Genomic DNA, 16,913 nt, shown 5'->3' on the forward strand with positions numbered 1-16,913 from the left:
CACAGACTGTCGAACACTCCTGTCCCCCAACCCCCACTATTAACTAGGACTGAATTTTTTTTTAATGTTATAAAAAAGACAAATTAGAAATCAGCTTTGATTACAGCCTGAATACAGCCAGCCAGACCATTCCCCAGCAAGCTGCTGCAGAATTTTTTTTTTTTTTTTTTTTAAAAACAGGGTCTCTCTCTCCCTCTGTATATTTAATTAGTGCTGGGTTGTAAAGTTAAAAGCATTCTGGAGAGGTTTTGGCGTGATAATTAAAAGTTAAAAAGAAAAGTTTTACACCGAGCAGATAAAGCAACTGACTTCTAAACTACAACTGGTTAGTCCGAGGCCAGGCGTGCAGTCTTGCCACAGGACAGTTTGCCCATCTTTATAATACAACAAATTTATCAGAGCAATGTATCACTCGACTGCCTCAAAGTAAAAAATAATGACTCATTTGATACTGAAAAAAACAGGAACCACATTATATAGATTTGTAATACTACTAGTCGTTCTCCCTTGGTGTTACACCGGGTGGGGTGGGGGGGAAAAGGGGGGGGGGGGGGGGGCCAGCGGTTTAGTTTGACTTTTGGGTGACAGACCGGCGGAGCACACTGGCGAAGAGGCAGCCACCATTTGGAGGCCTTGGCTGCATTTAAATTTTGCAGGTGAGCTGTGGGGCACCAAACATCCATTTATATTTATCTCGTTTCCCATATACTGCAAATTGCTACTGGCGGTGTCGGCCTGCAGGAGGGCAGTATCACTTGTGTTCTGACTTATTAGTGTGCTGTTGTCCAAATATCATAAACACGCCATTCTACATTCTGGTCGGGGGGGGGGGGGGGCTTTTCTCTAGTGTCAGGGTATGGGGAAGGAGAGAGGATGCAAGGTCAGCACAGGTCAATAATGTGAAGGCCTGTATGGACAACTAAATGGCAACACAGGTGGGAAGAAATGGCAGAAAATCCTAATAAAACATAAGAATTAGGAGCAGGCAATATGGCCCCTCAATTTAAGATCATAACTGACCTTTAACCTTAACTCCACTTTCCCACTGACTCCATAGCCCTGGATTCCCCTAGTGTCCAAAAATCTACCTACCCCAGCCTTGAATATACTCAACGACTCAGCATCCACAGCCCTTTGCGGTAGAGAATTCCAAAGATTCACAACCCTCCAAGTGAAGAAATTCCTCCTCATCTCAGTCTTAAATGGCCAACCCCTTATCCCGAGACTACGCCCCCTAGTTCTAGACTCTCCAGCCAGGGGAAACAACCTCTCAGCACCTACCCTGTCAATCCCCCTCAGGGGATCATCAATACCCTGAAGAACAAAGCCATCAGAATATAAATGCTCTTTTACAACACAGGGGTGCAGGTAATGGTAGACAGACGATCCTTCACCCAGCTCTCCCCGCATTTAATTTAAATAACCCAAGTTTGGGCATGGTCATCTCCATCAAAATCATGGCTGAACAAACTTGTCAACGGGTGAAGGTTACAGTAGCCACGAGAAGCCAGCCCCACATCCATGCATCTGTAATACATGGTGGAACCAAACATTCCCAACAGTTTCCAACACAGAACATCAATGTGGGGCAACACAACATGAAACATAGGAACAGGAGGAGGCCATTCAGCCCCTCAAGCCTGTTCCGCCGTTCAATTAGATCATGGCTGATCTATACCACAACTCCATTTACCCGCCTTTGTTCCATATCCCTTAATGCCAATGTTCCCTCTAATTTTTTTTGTGTGCGTGGCCGCTTTAAGGGGCTGTGCGGCCCATTCAAAATTCCACGCACGCGCTGTTTTTCCATTGAGAAACTGGCAAGCGGCCTGCGTGGGAGCGCCAGGCAACTGCGCAGCTAAACGTGAATATTGCTCGATAACCTTAGCTAACAAAAATCTACCGAACTGTCTTGAAAATTTCAATTCACCCAGCATTTTGGGAGAGCAAGTTCCAGATTTCTACTACCCTTTGTGTGAAAAAGTGCTTCCCGATTTCACTCCTGAACAGCATGGCTCTAATTTTAAGATTATGCCCCCTTGTTCTAGATTCATTCACTAGAGGAAACATTTTCTCTGTATCTACCCTATCGAACCCCTTTATCATTTTAAAGATCTCAATTAGATCACCCCTCAATCGTCTTAACAAGTTTATGCAACCTGCCCTCATAATTTAACCCATTAAGAACATAAAAATAAAAGAAATATTTGGCTCTTCGAGCCTGCTCTGCCATTCAATAAGATCATGGCTGATCTTCTACCTCAACTCCAGTTTCCTGCACTATCCCCATATCCCTCGATTCCCTTAATATTCAAAAATCTATCGACCTCTGTCTTGAATATACTCAATGACAACATCCACAGCCTCTGGGGTAGAAAATTCCAAAGATTCGTCACTCTGAGTGAAGAAATTTCTCCTCATCTCATCCTAAATGGCCTATCCCTTATTCCGAGACTGTGACCCCTGGTTCTAGACTCCCAAGCCAGGGGAAACATCCCTGTACGAATTTTATAGGTTTCAATGAGAACACCTCTCATTCTTCTAAATTCTAGGGAAGATAGGCCTAGTCTCCTCAATCACTCCCTCCAAGGCAAGTCTATCCTTCCTTAGGTAAGGAGACCAAGACTGTACACAATACTCCAGGTGTGGTCTCTCCAGGGCCCTATATAATTGCAGTAAGACGTCTTTCCTCTTATACTCCAATCCTTTTGTAATAATGGCTAACATACCATTTGCTTTGCTAATTGCTTGCTGTACCTGCATGTTAACTTTCTGTGATTCATGTACAAGGACACCCAGGTCTCTGAATACCAACATTTCCCAATCTCTCACCATTTAAAAAATATTCTGCTTTTCTATTTATCCTACCAAAGTGGATAACTTCACATTTTGCCACATTATAGTCCATCTGCCACATTCTTGCCCACTCACCTAACCTGTCTATATCCCCTCGAAGCCTCTTTGCGTCCACTTCTCAATTTACTTTTCCACCTCATCAGCAGCAAACTTGGATACATTACACTCAGCCCCCTCATCTAAGTCATTGATATAGATCATAAATAGCTGAGGCCCAAGCACTGATCCTAGTTACAACCTGCCAACCCGAAAATGACCCGTTTATCCCTACTCCCTGTTTTCTATCCGTTAACCAATCCTCAATCCATGCTAATATATTACCCCCAACAATCCCAAGAGCCCTAATTTTGTGTAATAACTTCTTGTCTGGCACCTTATCAAATGCTTTCTGAAAATCCAAATACACCACATCCACTGGTTTCCCCCTTATCTACCCTGCTAGTTACACCCTCAAAAAACTCTTAAATTTGTCAAACACGATTTCCCTTTCCACGTTGACTCTGCCCAATCATATTATGATTTTCTAAGTGCCCTGTTACCACGTCCTTAATAATAGATTCTAGCATCCCCCCCCCCAAACGACTGATGTCAGGCTAACCAGCCTGTAGTTCCCAGTTTTTTCTCTCCCTCCTTGAAAAGCGGGTTACATTTTCTACCTTCCAACCCGCGGGGGACCATTCTAGAATTTAGGGAATTCTCGAAGATCAAAATCAATGCATCCACTATCTCTAGCCACTTCTTTAAAAACCCTAGGATGTAGGCCATCAGATCCAGGGGATTTCCCCGTGGGGCTTTTATTCCTTAAAAGGAATGCATATTCACTGTGAATTATGAATTATTTCTTTAAATGGCTGCCAAACATTTTAAATTTTAAGCCCTGGTGAATCTGCGCTGTACCCCATCCAAGGTCAATATATCCTTTCCGACATTCGATGCCCAAACTGAACGCAGTACTTTGAATGGGGTCTGACCAAGGCTCTGTACAACTAAAGTGGCAGGGGATTGGGAACCTGAGCAGGGAGACAGAGGAAAGGGAAACAAGGAAAAAAGCAAAAGACAGGAAGGAGAAAAACAAAATTAGAAGGCAAAGAACTCAACGGTTTAAATCAAACATGGTCACAGTAAATAATAATTCATGTAGGTCTGAGAGCGTTAAAAAAACAAGCCTGAAGGCTTTGTGTCTTAATGCAAGGAGCATTCGGAACAAGGTGGATGAATTAGCTGCGCAAATAGAGGTAAACGAATATGATTTGATTGGGGTTACAGAAACATGGCTCCAGGATGGCCAAGGCTGGGAACTCAACATCCAGGGGTATTCAATATTTAGGAAGGATAGGCAAAAAAGGGAGGTGGGGTAGCATTGCTGGTTAAAGAGGGGATTAACACAATTGAAAGGAAGGACTTTAATTTACATATAGATTGGGCTAACCAAATTAGTAAAAATACTGTGGAGGAGGAATTCCTAGAATGTTTACGGGATGGTTTTCTGGAACAATATGTCGAGGAACCAACCAGAGATCAGGCCATCTTAGACTGGGTATTATGTAATGAGAGAGGATTAATTAGCAATCTTGTTGTACGAGGCCCCTTGGGTCAGAGCGATCATAATATGATAGAATTCTTCATTAGGATGGAGAATGAAGTAGTTGACTCGGAAACTAGGGTCCTGAATTTAAATAAAGGAAACTACGATGGTATGAGGTGCGAATTGGGTAGGATTGATTGGGGAATGTCACTCAAAGGATTGACGGTGGATAAGCAATGGCAAACATTCAAAGACCACATGGATGAACTACAGAAGATGTTCATCCCAGTTTGGGATAAGAATAAAACAAAAAGGGTGACTCAACTGTGGCTAACGAGGGAAATTAGGGATAGCATAAGATCCAAGGAGAGGGCATATAAATTGGCCAGAAAAAGCAGTAACCCTGAGGATTGGGAGCAGTTTAGGATTCAACAAAGGAGGACAAAGGGATTAATTAAGGGGAAAATAGAATATGAAAGTAAGCTTGCAGGGGACATAAAAACTGACTGTAAGAGCTTTTATAGATATGGGAAGAGAAAAAGATTAGTGAAATCAAGTGTAGGTCCCTTGCAGTCAAAAGCAGGGGAAGTTATAATGGGGAACAAAGAAATGGCAGACCAATTAAATGCATATTTTGGTTCTGTCTTCACAAAGGAGGACACAAATAACCTCCCAGAGATGTTGGAGAGCATAGGGTCTGATGAGAGGGAGGAACTGAAAGAAATCAGTATTTGTAGGGAAATGGTGTTGGGGAAATTGATGGGATTGAAGGCCGATAAATCCCCAGGGCCTGATAATCTACATCCTAGGGTACTTAAGGAAGTGGCCCTAGAAATAGTAAATGCATTGCTGATCATCTTCCAACATTCACTGGAATTTGGAACTGTACCCATGGATTGGAGGGTAGCTAATGTTACCCCACTATTCAAAAAGGGTGGTAGAGAGAAAGCGGGGAATTACAGACCGGTAAGCCTGACATCGGTAGTGGGGAAAATGCTAGAGTCCATTATAAAGGATGTAATAGCTGAGCACTTGGAAAACAGTGACAGGATCGGACAAAGTCAACATGGATTTACAAAAGGTAAATCGTGCTTGACTAATCTACTGGACTTTTTTGAGGATGTAACTGGGAAAATAGATAAGGGAGAACCAGTAGATGTGGTGTCTTTGGACTTTCAAAAGGCTTTCGATAAGGTCCCACATAAGAGATTAGCATGTAAAGTTAAGGCACATGGGATTGGGGGCAAGGTATTGACTTGGATAGAGAACTGGTTGGCGGACAGAAAGCAGAGAGTAGGAATTAACGGGTCTTTTTCCGAGTGGCAGGCAGTGACTAGTGGGGTACCGCAGGGATCGGTGCTAGGACCCCAGCTATTCACAATATACATTAATGATCTAGATAAGGGAACTAGATGTAATATCGCCAAGTTTGCAGATGACACAAAGCTGGGTGGGTGTGTGTGCTGCGAGGAGGATACAGAGAAACTCCAGGGTGATTTGGACAGGTTGGGTGATTGGGCAGAAGCGTGGCAGATGCAATATAACATGGATAAATGCAAGGTTATCCACTTTGGTGTCAAAAACAGAAAGGCAGACTATTATCTGAATGGCAATAGATTGGGAGAAGGGGAAGTGCAACGAAACCTGGGTGTCATTGTGCACCAGTCGCTGAAGGTAAGCATGCAGGTGCAGCAGGCGGTGAAGAAGGCAAATGGTATGTTGGCCTTCATAGCAAAAGGGTTTGAGTACAGGAACAAGGATGTCCTGCTGCAGTTGTACAGGGCCTTGGTGAGACCACACCTTGAGTACTGTGTGCAGTTTTGGTCACCTTATCTGAGGAAGGATGTTCTTGCCATGGAAGGAGTTCAGCGAAGATTCACAAGGCTGATCCCTGGGATGGCAGGAATGACGTATGAAGAGAGATTGGGTCGATTGGGCTTATATTCGCTGGAGTTTAGAAGAATGAGAGGGGATCTCATCGAAACTTATAAAATTCTGACAGGTCTGGACAAACTAGATGCAGGTAGAATGTTCCCGATGGTCGGAGAGTCCAGAACCAGGGGTCATAGTCTAAGGATAAGGGGTAAGCCATTTAGGACAGAGATGAGGAAGAATTTCTTCACCCAGAGAGTGGTGAACCTGTGGAATTCTCTACCACAGAAGGCGGTTGAGGCCAAGTCTTTAAATATATTCAAGAAGGAGTTGGATATATTTCTTAGAGCTAAAGGTATCAAGGGATATGGGGAGAAGGCAGGTACGGGGTACTGAGTTTGGATGATCAGCCATGATCTCATCGAATGGCGGAGCAGGCTCGAGGGGCCGAATGGCCTACTCCTGCTCCTATCTTCTATGTTTCTAAGCATCACTTCCTCCCCTTTGTATTCCAGCCCTCGAGATTAAGGCCAACATTCCATTAGCCTTTTTGATTGCTTTTTGTAACTATGCACTATCTTTTAATGATTTGTATAAGTGGACACCAAAATACCTTTGCTCCTGCACAGTTCCTATTGGGACCCCTAAATCGGGGTCTCTTAACTCAATGTGAAATGGGGAAATCAGCTCACATCTTACATCATCCACTAGAACATCACCTTCCCTGACAGGATAGGTCCAGACTCCTGGCACCTCAGGAAACACCATGGCCTGTATGCCAACTGGTCACCTCCATCTGTACTTCTCCTTCTAACCCTTAGCCCTCCTCCTAACCAGGAGGGCATCCTAACTCTGCTTTCAAACCATTAATTGGCACAGCATCAACTGAGCTTTTCCTCTCACCTGTGGGGAATTGTTTCTGATCCCAAGTCTTCCGATCACTATCCCCGTGACCTTGTCCCACCCCACTGTAAAGTGCTTGTGTGGAGATGGATGTTGGGGGAAGGACACGATCAGCCTCAGCAGTGATTCTCCTTATGGTCAAACAGCCACAGGCACTGTTTGGGCTCCCAAGTATGGCCACCCGGACGAGGTACTGGACGAGGATGCAACGCCTGCAAAACTGCACCTCGGCAAAAGTCAACATTTCCTCAGGAGGGAAGGAGAGAAATTGCAAAACCTCGTCAAATGTCTTTTAAGAATCCATTTAAATTCTATCCACTGGGACCTCTCACCCTGTGGTTTACTCACCCCCCCCCCCTCCCCCTGCGCAAAAGAATTTCTGTCAGTTAGTGAAGCGTGACCCATTGCTCCCAGCCCATGCTGTCTCCTTGTTGGTCTGTAAGATGTTCAGGCCAACATGTCCAACCAATTAAGAACCAGAGTGGAGATGAGGTGCATTTATTTTACACAGCGAGTTATGATGATCTGGAATTCACTGTCTGAAAGGGCGGTGGAAGCAGATTCAACAGTAACTTTCAAAAGGGGACTAGATATATACTTGAAAAGGAAAAATTTGCAGGGCTGTGGGGAAAGAGTGGGGGAGTGGGACAAATTAGACAGCTCTTTCAAACAGCCGGCACAGGCACAGTCAGCCTACAGGGAGGAGGTCCAGCATCTCGTGAAGTGGTGCGTCGACAACAACCTGGCCCTTAACACCAAGAAAACAAAGGAAATAATCGTGGACTTCAGGAAGTCCAAAGGCGGAAGTCACACCCCCATCCACATCAATGGGGCGGAGGTGGAAAGGGTGGCCAGCTTTAAGTTCCTCGGAGTCCACATCACAGAAGACCTCTCCTGGTCCCCCAACACCTCCTCTCTGTGAAGAAGGCCCAGCAGCGCCTATATTTCTTGAGGAGGCTGAAGGGATGTAATCTGTCACCCCCGATCCTCTCTAACTTCTACCGCTGCACTGTAGAGAGCATCCTGACAAACTGTATCACGGTATGGTACGGCAGCTGTAGCTCCCATGACCGGAAAGCCCTGCAGTGGGTAGTCAAAACTGCCCAACGCATTACCGGCACCCGGCTACCGACCATAGAACATATATATCAGAAACGCTGCCTACGGAGGGCACGGTCCATCATCAAAGACCCTACCCACCCCAGCCACAGTCTGTTCGCCCTCCTACCATCTGGAAGACGCTACAGATGCATTCGCACCCGTACGACCAGATTTAGGAACAGCTTCTTTCCCAGGGCTGTCATCCTACTGAACTCCACAAATAAACACTAAAGCCTGCACATCTGCCGATGCACTTTATTATGGTCATATTTATGCTAATATATATGTACAAATGTATGTTGAAATGTTTAAGTGTCCTAATCCAAATTGTACACTCTCGGGAGCCGCAAGCCTACATTTCGTTGTACTGCACTTGTGCACTAACAATGACAATAAAAGTTGATTTGATTTGATGGGCTGAATGGTCTCCTTTCGTCCTGCAAGATTCATTGAATGCATAGGATGTTAAACTACATACGCAAGACAATAGATTATAAATTAGAGGCGTTAATGATCAAACTGTACAGGGTTCTGGGTCAATTCTGATCAGCAAGAAACAAGGGAGACACTGGAGCACTAGAGGCAGTGCAGAGGAGAGTTACAAGGCCAGTCCCCAGTGTCAGGGGCCCGAGTTATGGAGGAAAGACTGGAGAGACTTGCGACTTTCAGCTTGGAAAGGAGGCATCTCAGAGGTGATTTTATCATGGGATACAAGATTGTTAGGGAGATGGGAAAAAAATCCAGTATATTACTTTCAATTAAACTATGGGAGTACAACAAGGGGAAGTAATAGGTCATTTTATCACTGATGTCAGGAGCTGCTTCTTCACACAGAGTAATGATCAACGTGTGGAATAAACTTTCAGATAGAGTAGTGGGGGTAAAAACCCTTAAAAAAGCAATTGGATACTACATTAAGGTGGATAGGATCTCGCCGGGTAAATGAGGTAAGATGGGCCGAATGGCCTTCTTCATCCATAATTATCTTGTGACCTTGTGAAGGGGTTATTGAGGCAGGCCATACCAGTTAAGACACACTGGCTGACCCAGTGACTGAATGGCCTACTCCTATGTTCCTAGGAATGACTCAGTTTTGATTGGGTCCCATTAGGGTTAGGAACAAGGAACCCTAGCCAGTAAACCCACCCCAAGCACATGCTGGGTTTTATTCCTCTCCTGAAGATGTGGACTCATATCAGAATGAGGAAGAGAGGGCAGTTCATTGTTACCCAAGTGTACAACTATTTCACAAAATAGATCTGCCCTGCTCTCCCTAGCCGTCAACTCCTTGCTGGGCAGTACCTCACCCAGCTGCTCATTCTTCATGCGTGATCCAAGGCAGTGAGTGCCAAGCAGCCATTCCATGGTGGTGGAGGGGTGTGTGGGGGGCAGGGGAAACAAGGCAGCATTGCTGAGCCCAATTCCATCTCCACCTGAGGCCCATCTCCCAGGAGTCACTGGGCAGCGATCTGGAGGCAGCAACCCTGGCAGACTTTTCCCTCCCCTTAGGTAGCACAGGGGTAGTGAGCTCAACCGACTTTGGCCAATCAAACCTGCAACCTTCACAGCTCAGTTCCACGCCAGCTGGTACATTATGGGATACATTAGCGTGGTGGTTATGTTACTGTACTAGTAATTAAGGGGCCTGAACTAATAATCCAAAGAATGCGTTCAAATCCCAACATGGCAGTTTGAGAATTTGAATTCAGTTTTTTTTAAAAACAGAAATAAAAAGCTGTTATCAGTAAAAGCGACCATGAAGTTGTTGGATTGTTGTAAAAACTCAACTGGCTTGACATCACTAATGTCTTTTAGGGAAGTAAACCTGCCGTACCTTACCTGGTCTGGTCTATACATGACTCCACAATAACTTGGGTGGCATCTAACTGCCCTCTGAAGTGGCCTAGCAAGTCACTCAGTTGTATCAAACCGCTACAATGCAGCAGTTCAAAGAGGCTACTCAACCACCACCTCAAGGGCAGCTAGGGATGGGCAATAAATGCTGGCCTTACAAACAACTTCCATGTCCCGAGAATGAATAATAAAAATTATCTAACTGGGGAGGGGGGGAACTCCAACAGTTTTTATAGAAACTAATATGACCCTTTTACTGGGGCTCTGCTACAGAACAGAAAAATATTAAGTGTCAACATGGCACATTCTGTTAATCAAAACGGACAGGCATGGCTCTGAAAGCTGCTGGTGTTGAAATTATTGGTCTAGGGTGGGTTTCAGTTGCACAGCTGTGAAGAGGTGGAACCGCTCCTGGCCTCGAGGCATGAAAAACAACACCCTTTCCCGTTCCCCTTCCCGGCATGTTGCAAATTAAAGCTGCTTTTTATCTAGGCTCATCCAGTGGGCAAGGGCTCCATCTGATGTGGTACTGAGCCAAACTTAGCAGGAAGCTCCAAGGGTTGGTTGCCCAGTCTGACTTCAGTTAGCTGATCTTAGGCAATTGGTTCGCAACCACTAGCCTCAGCACCCAGAGGCTGGAAGGGGACAGAATATCACGCAGGGATCGCACACCTGATCCCTATCCAGTGACCTCATTGGAAAGCCCACCAGGCCCAGGAATACAGAAAGAGGGGATCGGGATCGGGATTAGGACAAGGACTCATTACAGAAGGTTTGCATTCTGTTCATGGATGGGGAGGGAGATTTTTTTATGCAACAAGTTATGATCTGCAATGCACTGCCTGAAAGAGTGGCGGAAGCAGCTGCAATAATAACTTAAAGGAAATTTATAGTTACTTGAAAAGGAAAAATTTGCAGGGCTATGGGGAAAGAGCGAGAGAGTGGGACTAAGTGTCAAGTGCAATAACTTGGAGTGAACTTAAAGTGATGGGATGAAATTAGTCTTCGGCTGTAGCGCAAGTTGGGCTCATAGCAAATTGGCAGCCAGTCTAACCCCGATTATTGTAACTACTAACTTACCAATTCGCTATGAACTTGTTTCGTGCAACTGCCGAAAACCAATTTCACCCCCGTCACTTGAACCAACTCAGAGGGTTGATGAGGGCAATGCAGTTGATGTGGTGTACATGGACTTCCAAAAGGCGTTTGATAAAGTGCCACATAATTAGGCTTGCAAGCAAAGTTGAAGCCCATGGAATAAAAGGGACAGTGGCAGCATGGATACAAAATTGGCCAACTGACAGAAAACAAGAGTAGTGGTGAACGGTTGTTTATCAGACTGGAGGAAGGTACACAGTGGTGTTCCCCAGGGGTCGGTACTAGGACCACTGCTTTTCTTGATATATATTAATGAATTGGACTTGGGTGTACAGGGCATAATTTCAAAATTTGCAGACGACACAAAACTTGGAAGTACTATATAGTGGACAGTGAGAAGGATAGTGATAGACTTCAAGAGGACATAGACAGGCTGATGGAATGGGCAGGCACTGGCAGATGAAATTTAACGCAGAAAAGTGCAAAGAGATACATTTTGGTAGGAAGAACAAGGAACAGCAATATAAATTAAAGGGTACAATTCTAAAGGAAATGCATGAACAGAGCGACCTGGGGGTATATGTGCACAAATCATTGAAGGTGGCAGGGCAGGTGGAGAAAGCAGTTAAAAAAGCATACGGGATCCTGGGCTTCATAAATAGAGGCATAGAGTACAAAAGCAAGGAAGTTATGATGAACCTTTATAAAACACCAGTCCGACCTCAACTGGAGCATTGTGTCCAATTCTGGGCACCGCACTTTAGGAAGAATGTGAAGGCCTTAGAGAGGGTGCAGAAAAGATTTACAAGAATGGTTCCAGGGATGGGGGATTTCAGTTACGTGGATAGACTGGAGAAGCTGGGGTTGTTCTCCTTAGAGCAGAGAAGATTGAGAGGAGATTTGATAGGAGATGTTCAAAATCATGAGGGTTCTAGACAGAGTAGATAGAGAGAAACTGTTCCCATTGGCGGATGGGTCGAAAACCAGAGAACACAGAATTAAGGTGATTGGCAGAAGAACCAAAGGCGACATGAGGAAAAACTTTTTTACGCAGCGAGTGGTTAGAATCTGGAATTCACTGCCTGAAAGGGTGGTGAACCTGAAGGAATAAAATTTGTAGGGCTACGGAGAAAGGGCGGGGGAGTGGGACTAACCGAAATGTTCTTGCAGAGAGCCGGCACAGGCTCGACGGGCTGAATGGCCTCCTTCTGTGCTGTAACCATTCTATGATTGCACTCAAAATGCCTCTTTTTCCAAAATCAGTCTGGGAGCCTTACGATCAGACCGTAGGTTTCCACTGGCTAGTGAAAAAGCAAGACAAGAAAGAACTTGCATTTATATAAAGCCTTTCACAACCTCAGGATGTCCCAAAGTGCTTTACAGCCAATGAACTTCTTTGAAGTGTAGTCACTGTTGTAAGGAAACACGGCAGGCAATTTGCGCCAAGCAAACACCCACAAATAGCAATGAGATAAATGGCCAGATAATCTGTTTTAGCGATGTTGGTTGAAGAATAAATATTGACCAGGACACCAGGGAGAATTCCCCTGCTCCTCTTCAAACAGTGCCATGGGAGCTTTTATGTCCACCTGAAAGGGCAGACTGGGACTCGGTTGAACGTCTCATCTGAAAGCAGACACCTCCGACAGTGCAGCATTCCCTCAGTACCGCACTGAAGTGTCTGCCTAGATTAGTGCTCAAGTCTCTGGAGTGAGGCTCGAACCCACAACCTTCTACTCAGGGGTGAGAGTGCTACCCACTGAGCCAAAAGACAAGACAAGACAAGACCAAGAGTTTGAGCGTCTCATGACTCCCATAGCAACAGGCCGATGGGATCTGTGTCAGGGACTCGGGAATCTCACTCTCCATTGTAGAATTCAATCACTTATGGAAACATTTAAAAAATAAATACACGTTGCAATGATTACAATTTTAAATTAATTGGTGAAAAATAAATCATCCACCCATTTCACACAGGCTCAAGGAAACCATGAGAAGAGTCATGGCCTGAAGGATTTTTCAATCCCCTTCCCCCCACCGGCCCCCCGAAGTTATTGACACATTCCAGAGATACAATTCCACAGGCACCAAACACCATACATGACTAGGCAGTGAGTACTGACAGACTATTTTACTGCAGAAGCTATCACAGAAGTGCCCGATCCTTTCCTCACCTGATGCCCACAGGCTTGCATTTGCCAGTGGAGGGAGGTGGGGGCGAGGCGAGGCGCGGGCGAGGCGAGGCGAGGCGCATGGATGTGTCAATAGATAGTGAGTAGGGAGTAACAACCAACACCGATTCTCCCCCACACTCCGGAGGCACCAAGTCCAACCGTAGTGCCTGGACTAGTAATCAGATATTTATGGCATACAAGGAGGCCATTCGGCCCATCATGTCTGTGCCGGCTGAAAAAGAGCTAGCCTAATGCCACTTTCCGGCTCTTGGTCTGTAGTCCTATAGGTTACAGCACTTCAAGGTGTCAGCTGTGGCTCAGCGGTAGCACGCTCACCTCTGAATCAGAAGGTTGGGGGTTCAAGCCCCACTCCAGTGACTTGAGCACAAAAATCTAGGCCGTCACTCCAGTGCAGTATTGAGGGAGTGCTGCACTTTCGGAGGTGCCGTTTTTTGGATGAGACATTAACAGAGGTCCTGTCTGCTCTCTCAGGTGGACATAAAAGATCCCATGGCGTTATTTTGATGAAGAGCAGGGGAGTTTTCTCCAGTGTCCTGGCCAATATGTATCCCTCAATCAACATCCCTAAAACAGATTATCTGGTCAATTACCACACTGCCATCCATGGAAGCCCGCTGCGTGCAAATTGGCTGCCTGCCACAACCCCTACACCACAACAGTGACCACACTCAAAAGCGCCTCATTGGCTGCAAAGGGCCCCAGGACATCCAGAGGACAGGAAAGGCACTATATAAATGCAAGTTTTTCTTTCCTTCTTTTTCAAGTGCATATCCAAGTACTTTTTAAATGCGATGAGGGTTTCTGCCTCTACCACACTTTCAGGCAGCCAGACAATCCCCAACGCCCCCCCACCCCAAATCAAAGGGTTGTAAATCTTTGGAATTCTCTACCCCAGAGGACTGTGGATGCTCAGTCGTTGAGTATATTCAAGACTGAGATTGATAGATTTTTGGATATTAAGGGAACCAAGGGATATGGGGATAGTGCGGGAAGGTGGAGTTGTTGTAGAAGATCAGCCATGATCTCGCTGAATGGCGGAGCAGGCTCAAAGAGCTGAGTTACCTACTTCTGCTCCTATTTCTTATGTTCTTGTGTTCAGCCTCTTGCAGCACAGTTTCCCTAACCAGACTTCCCTTTGTTTTCTGCATGTTCCTAATGTCCTGGCCAATATTTAATCCCTCAACCAACACCTAAAAACAGATGATCTGGTCATTATCTCAGTGCGGTTTGTGGGATCTTGCAGTGCGCAAATTGGCTGTTGCGTTTGCTGCATTACAAAAGCGATTGCACTCCAGAAGTACTTTATTGACTGTAAAGGGCTTTGGGATGTCCTGAGGTCGTGAAAGGCGCCATATAAATGCTTCATTCTTTCTCCCCACATACGTTAATATTTTATTCTAGAATTAATTTTTTATTAATTTAAGGATTTTGGAACAGAATAAAATACAGACTTTGAACTCTTCTCTAAAATATTAAAACAACAGTTTACCGTGACCCCCGCCAGTGCCCCACTTACCCGGGAGAGGAAGAGCAGGCAAAACTGCAGCCGCATCCTATCCTGGAGAAGTTTCCAGCCCTGGCTCGACTCAATTCAGATTCCAGTGTTCGCTTCAGCGCCGTTTCCAATCTCCAGTCCTGGTTCGGTCTGGTTCAGCTTCCAGTTGAAGATCAATCTCCAGTCCAGAATTGATTCGGGTCAAGTTTGCAAACTCCGCTGCCAGAACGATCCCAGCCTGGAGGAGAGAGACCGGGGTCATAACTCAAATATAATTAAAAACAGAAACACAGAAAAGTTTAACTGTAGAGTTAGGCAAGCCTCCCGCTCCCGGTCTCTCCCTGTACCGGAGCCGGGAGCTGATTAATGAGCCGGGCGAGACCGGAGCGCAACTGGGATCGCAAGTCCCGGGAGAACCCACTGCACCGGGCAAACCTCTTGCACTCACTTTAACACTTTGTTTCCTTTCCGTTTGCCCTTGATTTTCCACTCCGTTCTCTCTTTTCTCCCAAGTTTCCCCCCCCCCTCTCTGGCTCTGTATCTCAGTCTCTTTCTTTCAGTCTGTCTCTCTCAGTGACTCAATCACTTTGCTACTTTTCAATTACTTTTTTTATTGAAAAAAGCCACAGAGAGGGAAGGAGGAAAAGCGCTACCCCACGTGGTGGGGGGGGGGGGGGGGGGTAGCATACTTTCATTCGGATTGGCTGAGAGTTGATGTGTCAAAACTCCCCAGGAGATAATAACCCCGTTCCAGAATTTGGGCTCTTAAAGCCACACCGCACAAGCCTACAATTTTAAGTTGTTGAACTATTAAAGCTTTAAAGTATCAAACTGCTATGTTGCATTACTTATGCCTATGAAGACTAGGAAGAGGATGAAAAGAAAGAGCATGCATTTATATAGCGCCTTTAACATAGTACAATGTCCTAAGGCGTTTCACAGGAGCATTATAAAACAAAATTTGACACCGAGCCACATAAGGAGCTATTAGGGCAGATAGGTTTTAAGGAGCATCTTAAAGGAGGAAAGAGAGGCAGAGAGGTTTAGGGAGGGAATTCCAGAGCTTAGGGCCTCAGCAGCTGAAGGCACGGCCACCAATGGTGGACGATTAAAATCAGGGGTGAGCAAGAGGCCAGAATTAGAGGAGCTCAGATACCCACCTGAGAGGACAGATGGGGCCTCAGTTCAACGCCTCATCTGAAACACGGCATCTCCGACAGTGCAACACACCCTCAGTACAGCACTGAAGTTTCAGGCTAGATTATGTGCCCAAGTCTCTGGAGTGAGGCTTCGACCCACACCTTTTGACTCCGAGGCGAGAATTCTACCGACTATTTCAAGAAATAGAAAAGTTTTCTTGCTCACAATTAGAAATGTTTTAAATCCTCCTCCATTCAGTTTATCTATTTTTCTCTCCCCTCCTCTCCAGGAGCTACTGGCTTTCTGTGGATAAGTACCCCAGGGTGCAGTTCAATGGGTGCTGAGTATATTAAAATTTATTCTCAGGACGTGGATGTCACTGACAAGGATGGCATTTATTGCCCATCCCCTAGTTGCCCTTGAGAAGGTGGTGGTGGGCCTTTTCCTTGAACCATTGGAGTCTGTGTAGTAATGGTGCTCCCACGATTGTGTTAGGTTGCCCTGTGTCACCTCAGGCGTGAGCTTGGAATCTACATGGCAATGGGGTGGGATCCACATCAGCCACCCCGATCTTGTCCTCACCCAACATCAGCACAGGTTCCAGCAGGGCATCGCGGGACTTGATAGGGTAGAAATAGAGAAACCATTTCCTCTGGTGGGGGAACCAGCACAAGAGGACATAATCTTAAAATTAGAGCTAGGCCAATCAGAAGTGAAATCAGGAAGCACCTTTTCACACTAAGGGTAGTGGAAATCTTGAACTCTCCACCCCAGAAGGCAGTGGATGCTGGGACAATATACATTTTCAAGACTGAGATCAATAGATTTTTGTTAGGCAGGGGTATCAAGGCATATGGAGCAAAGACGGCTAAAT

The 16,913-nt window shown here is 45.6% G+C and overlaps 1 protein-coding gene across 2 annotated transcripts in view; it reads right to left on the bottom strand.

Moving 5' to 3' along the window:
• The window catches only part of nradd (neurotrophin receptor associated death domain), a 33,273-nt gene extending 17,727 nt beyond the window's left edge, over positions 1-15,546 (bottom strand). The window contains exons 1-2 of one of the 2 annotated variants that reach the window (XM_085992565.1): positions 15,348-15,546; positions 14,921-15,137 (exon numbers count right to left, since the gene is read on the bottom strand). In XM_085992565.1, the coding sequence (XP_085848691.1) occupies positions 14,921-14,956 (36 nt within the window). In that variant the 5' untranslated portion in view covers positions 14,957-15,137; positions 15,348-15,546. The remainder of the gene's footprint in view (positions 1-14,920; positions 15,138-15,347) is intronic. The other variant, XM_085992564.1, reaches the window with a different exon arrangement.
• Between the last annotated feature and the right edge of the window lie 1,367 nt (positions 15,547-16,913).

Source organism: Somniosus microcephalus, chromosome 7 (genome assembly GCF_052327205.1).
Source record: "Somniosus microcephalus isolate GS21.2 chromosome 7, FLI_Smic_1.0, whole genome shotgun sequence".
Classification (NCBI taxonomy): domain Eukaryota; kingdom Metazoa; phylum Chordata; class Chondrichthyes; order Squaliformes; family Somniosidae; genus Somniosus; species Somniosus microcephalus.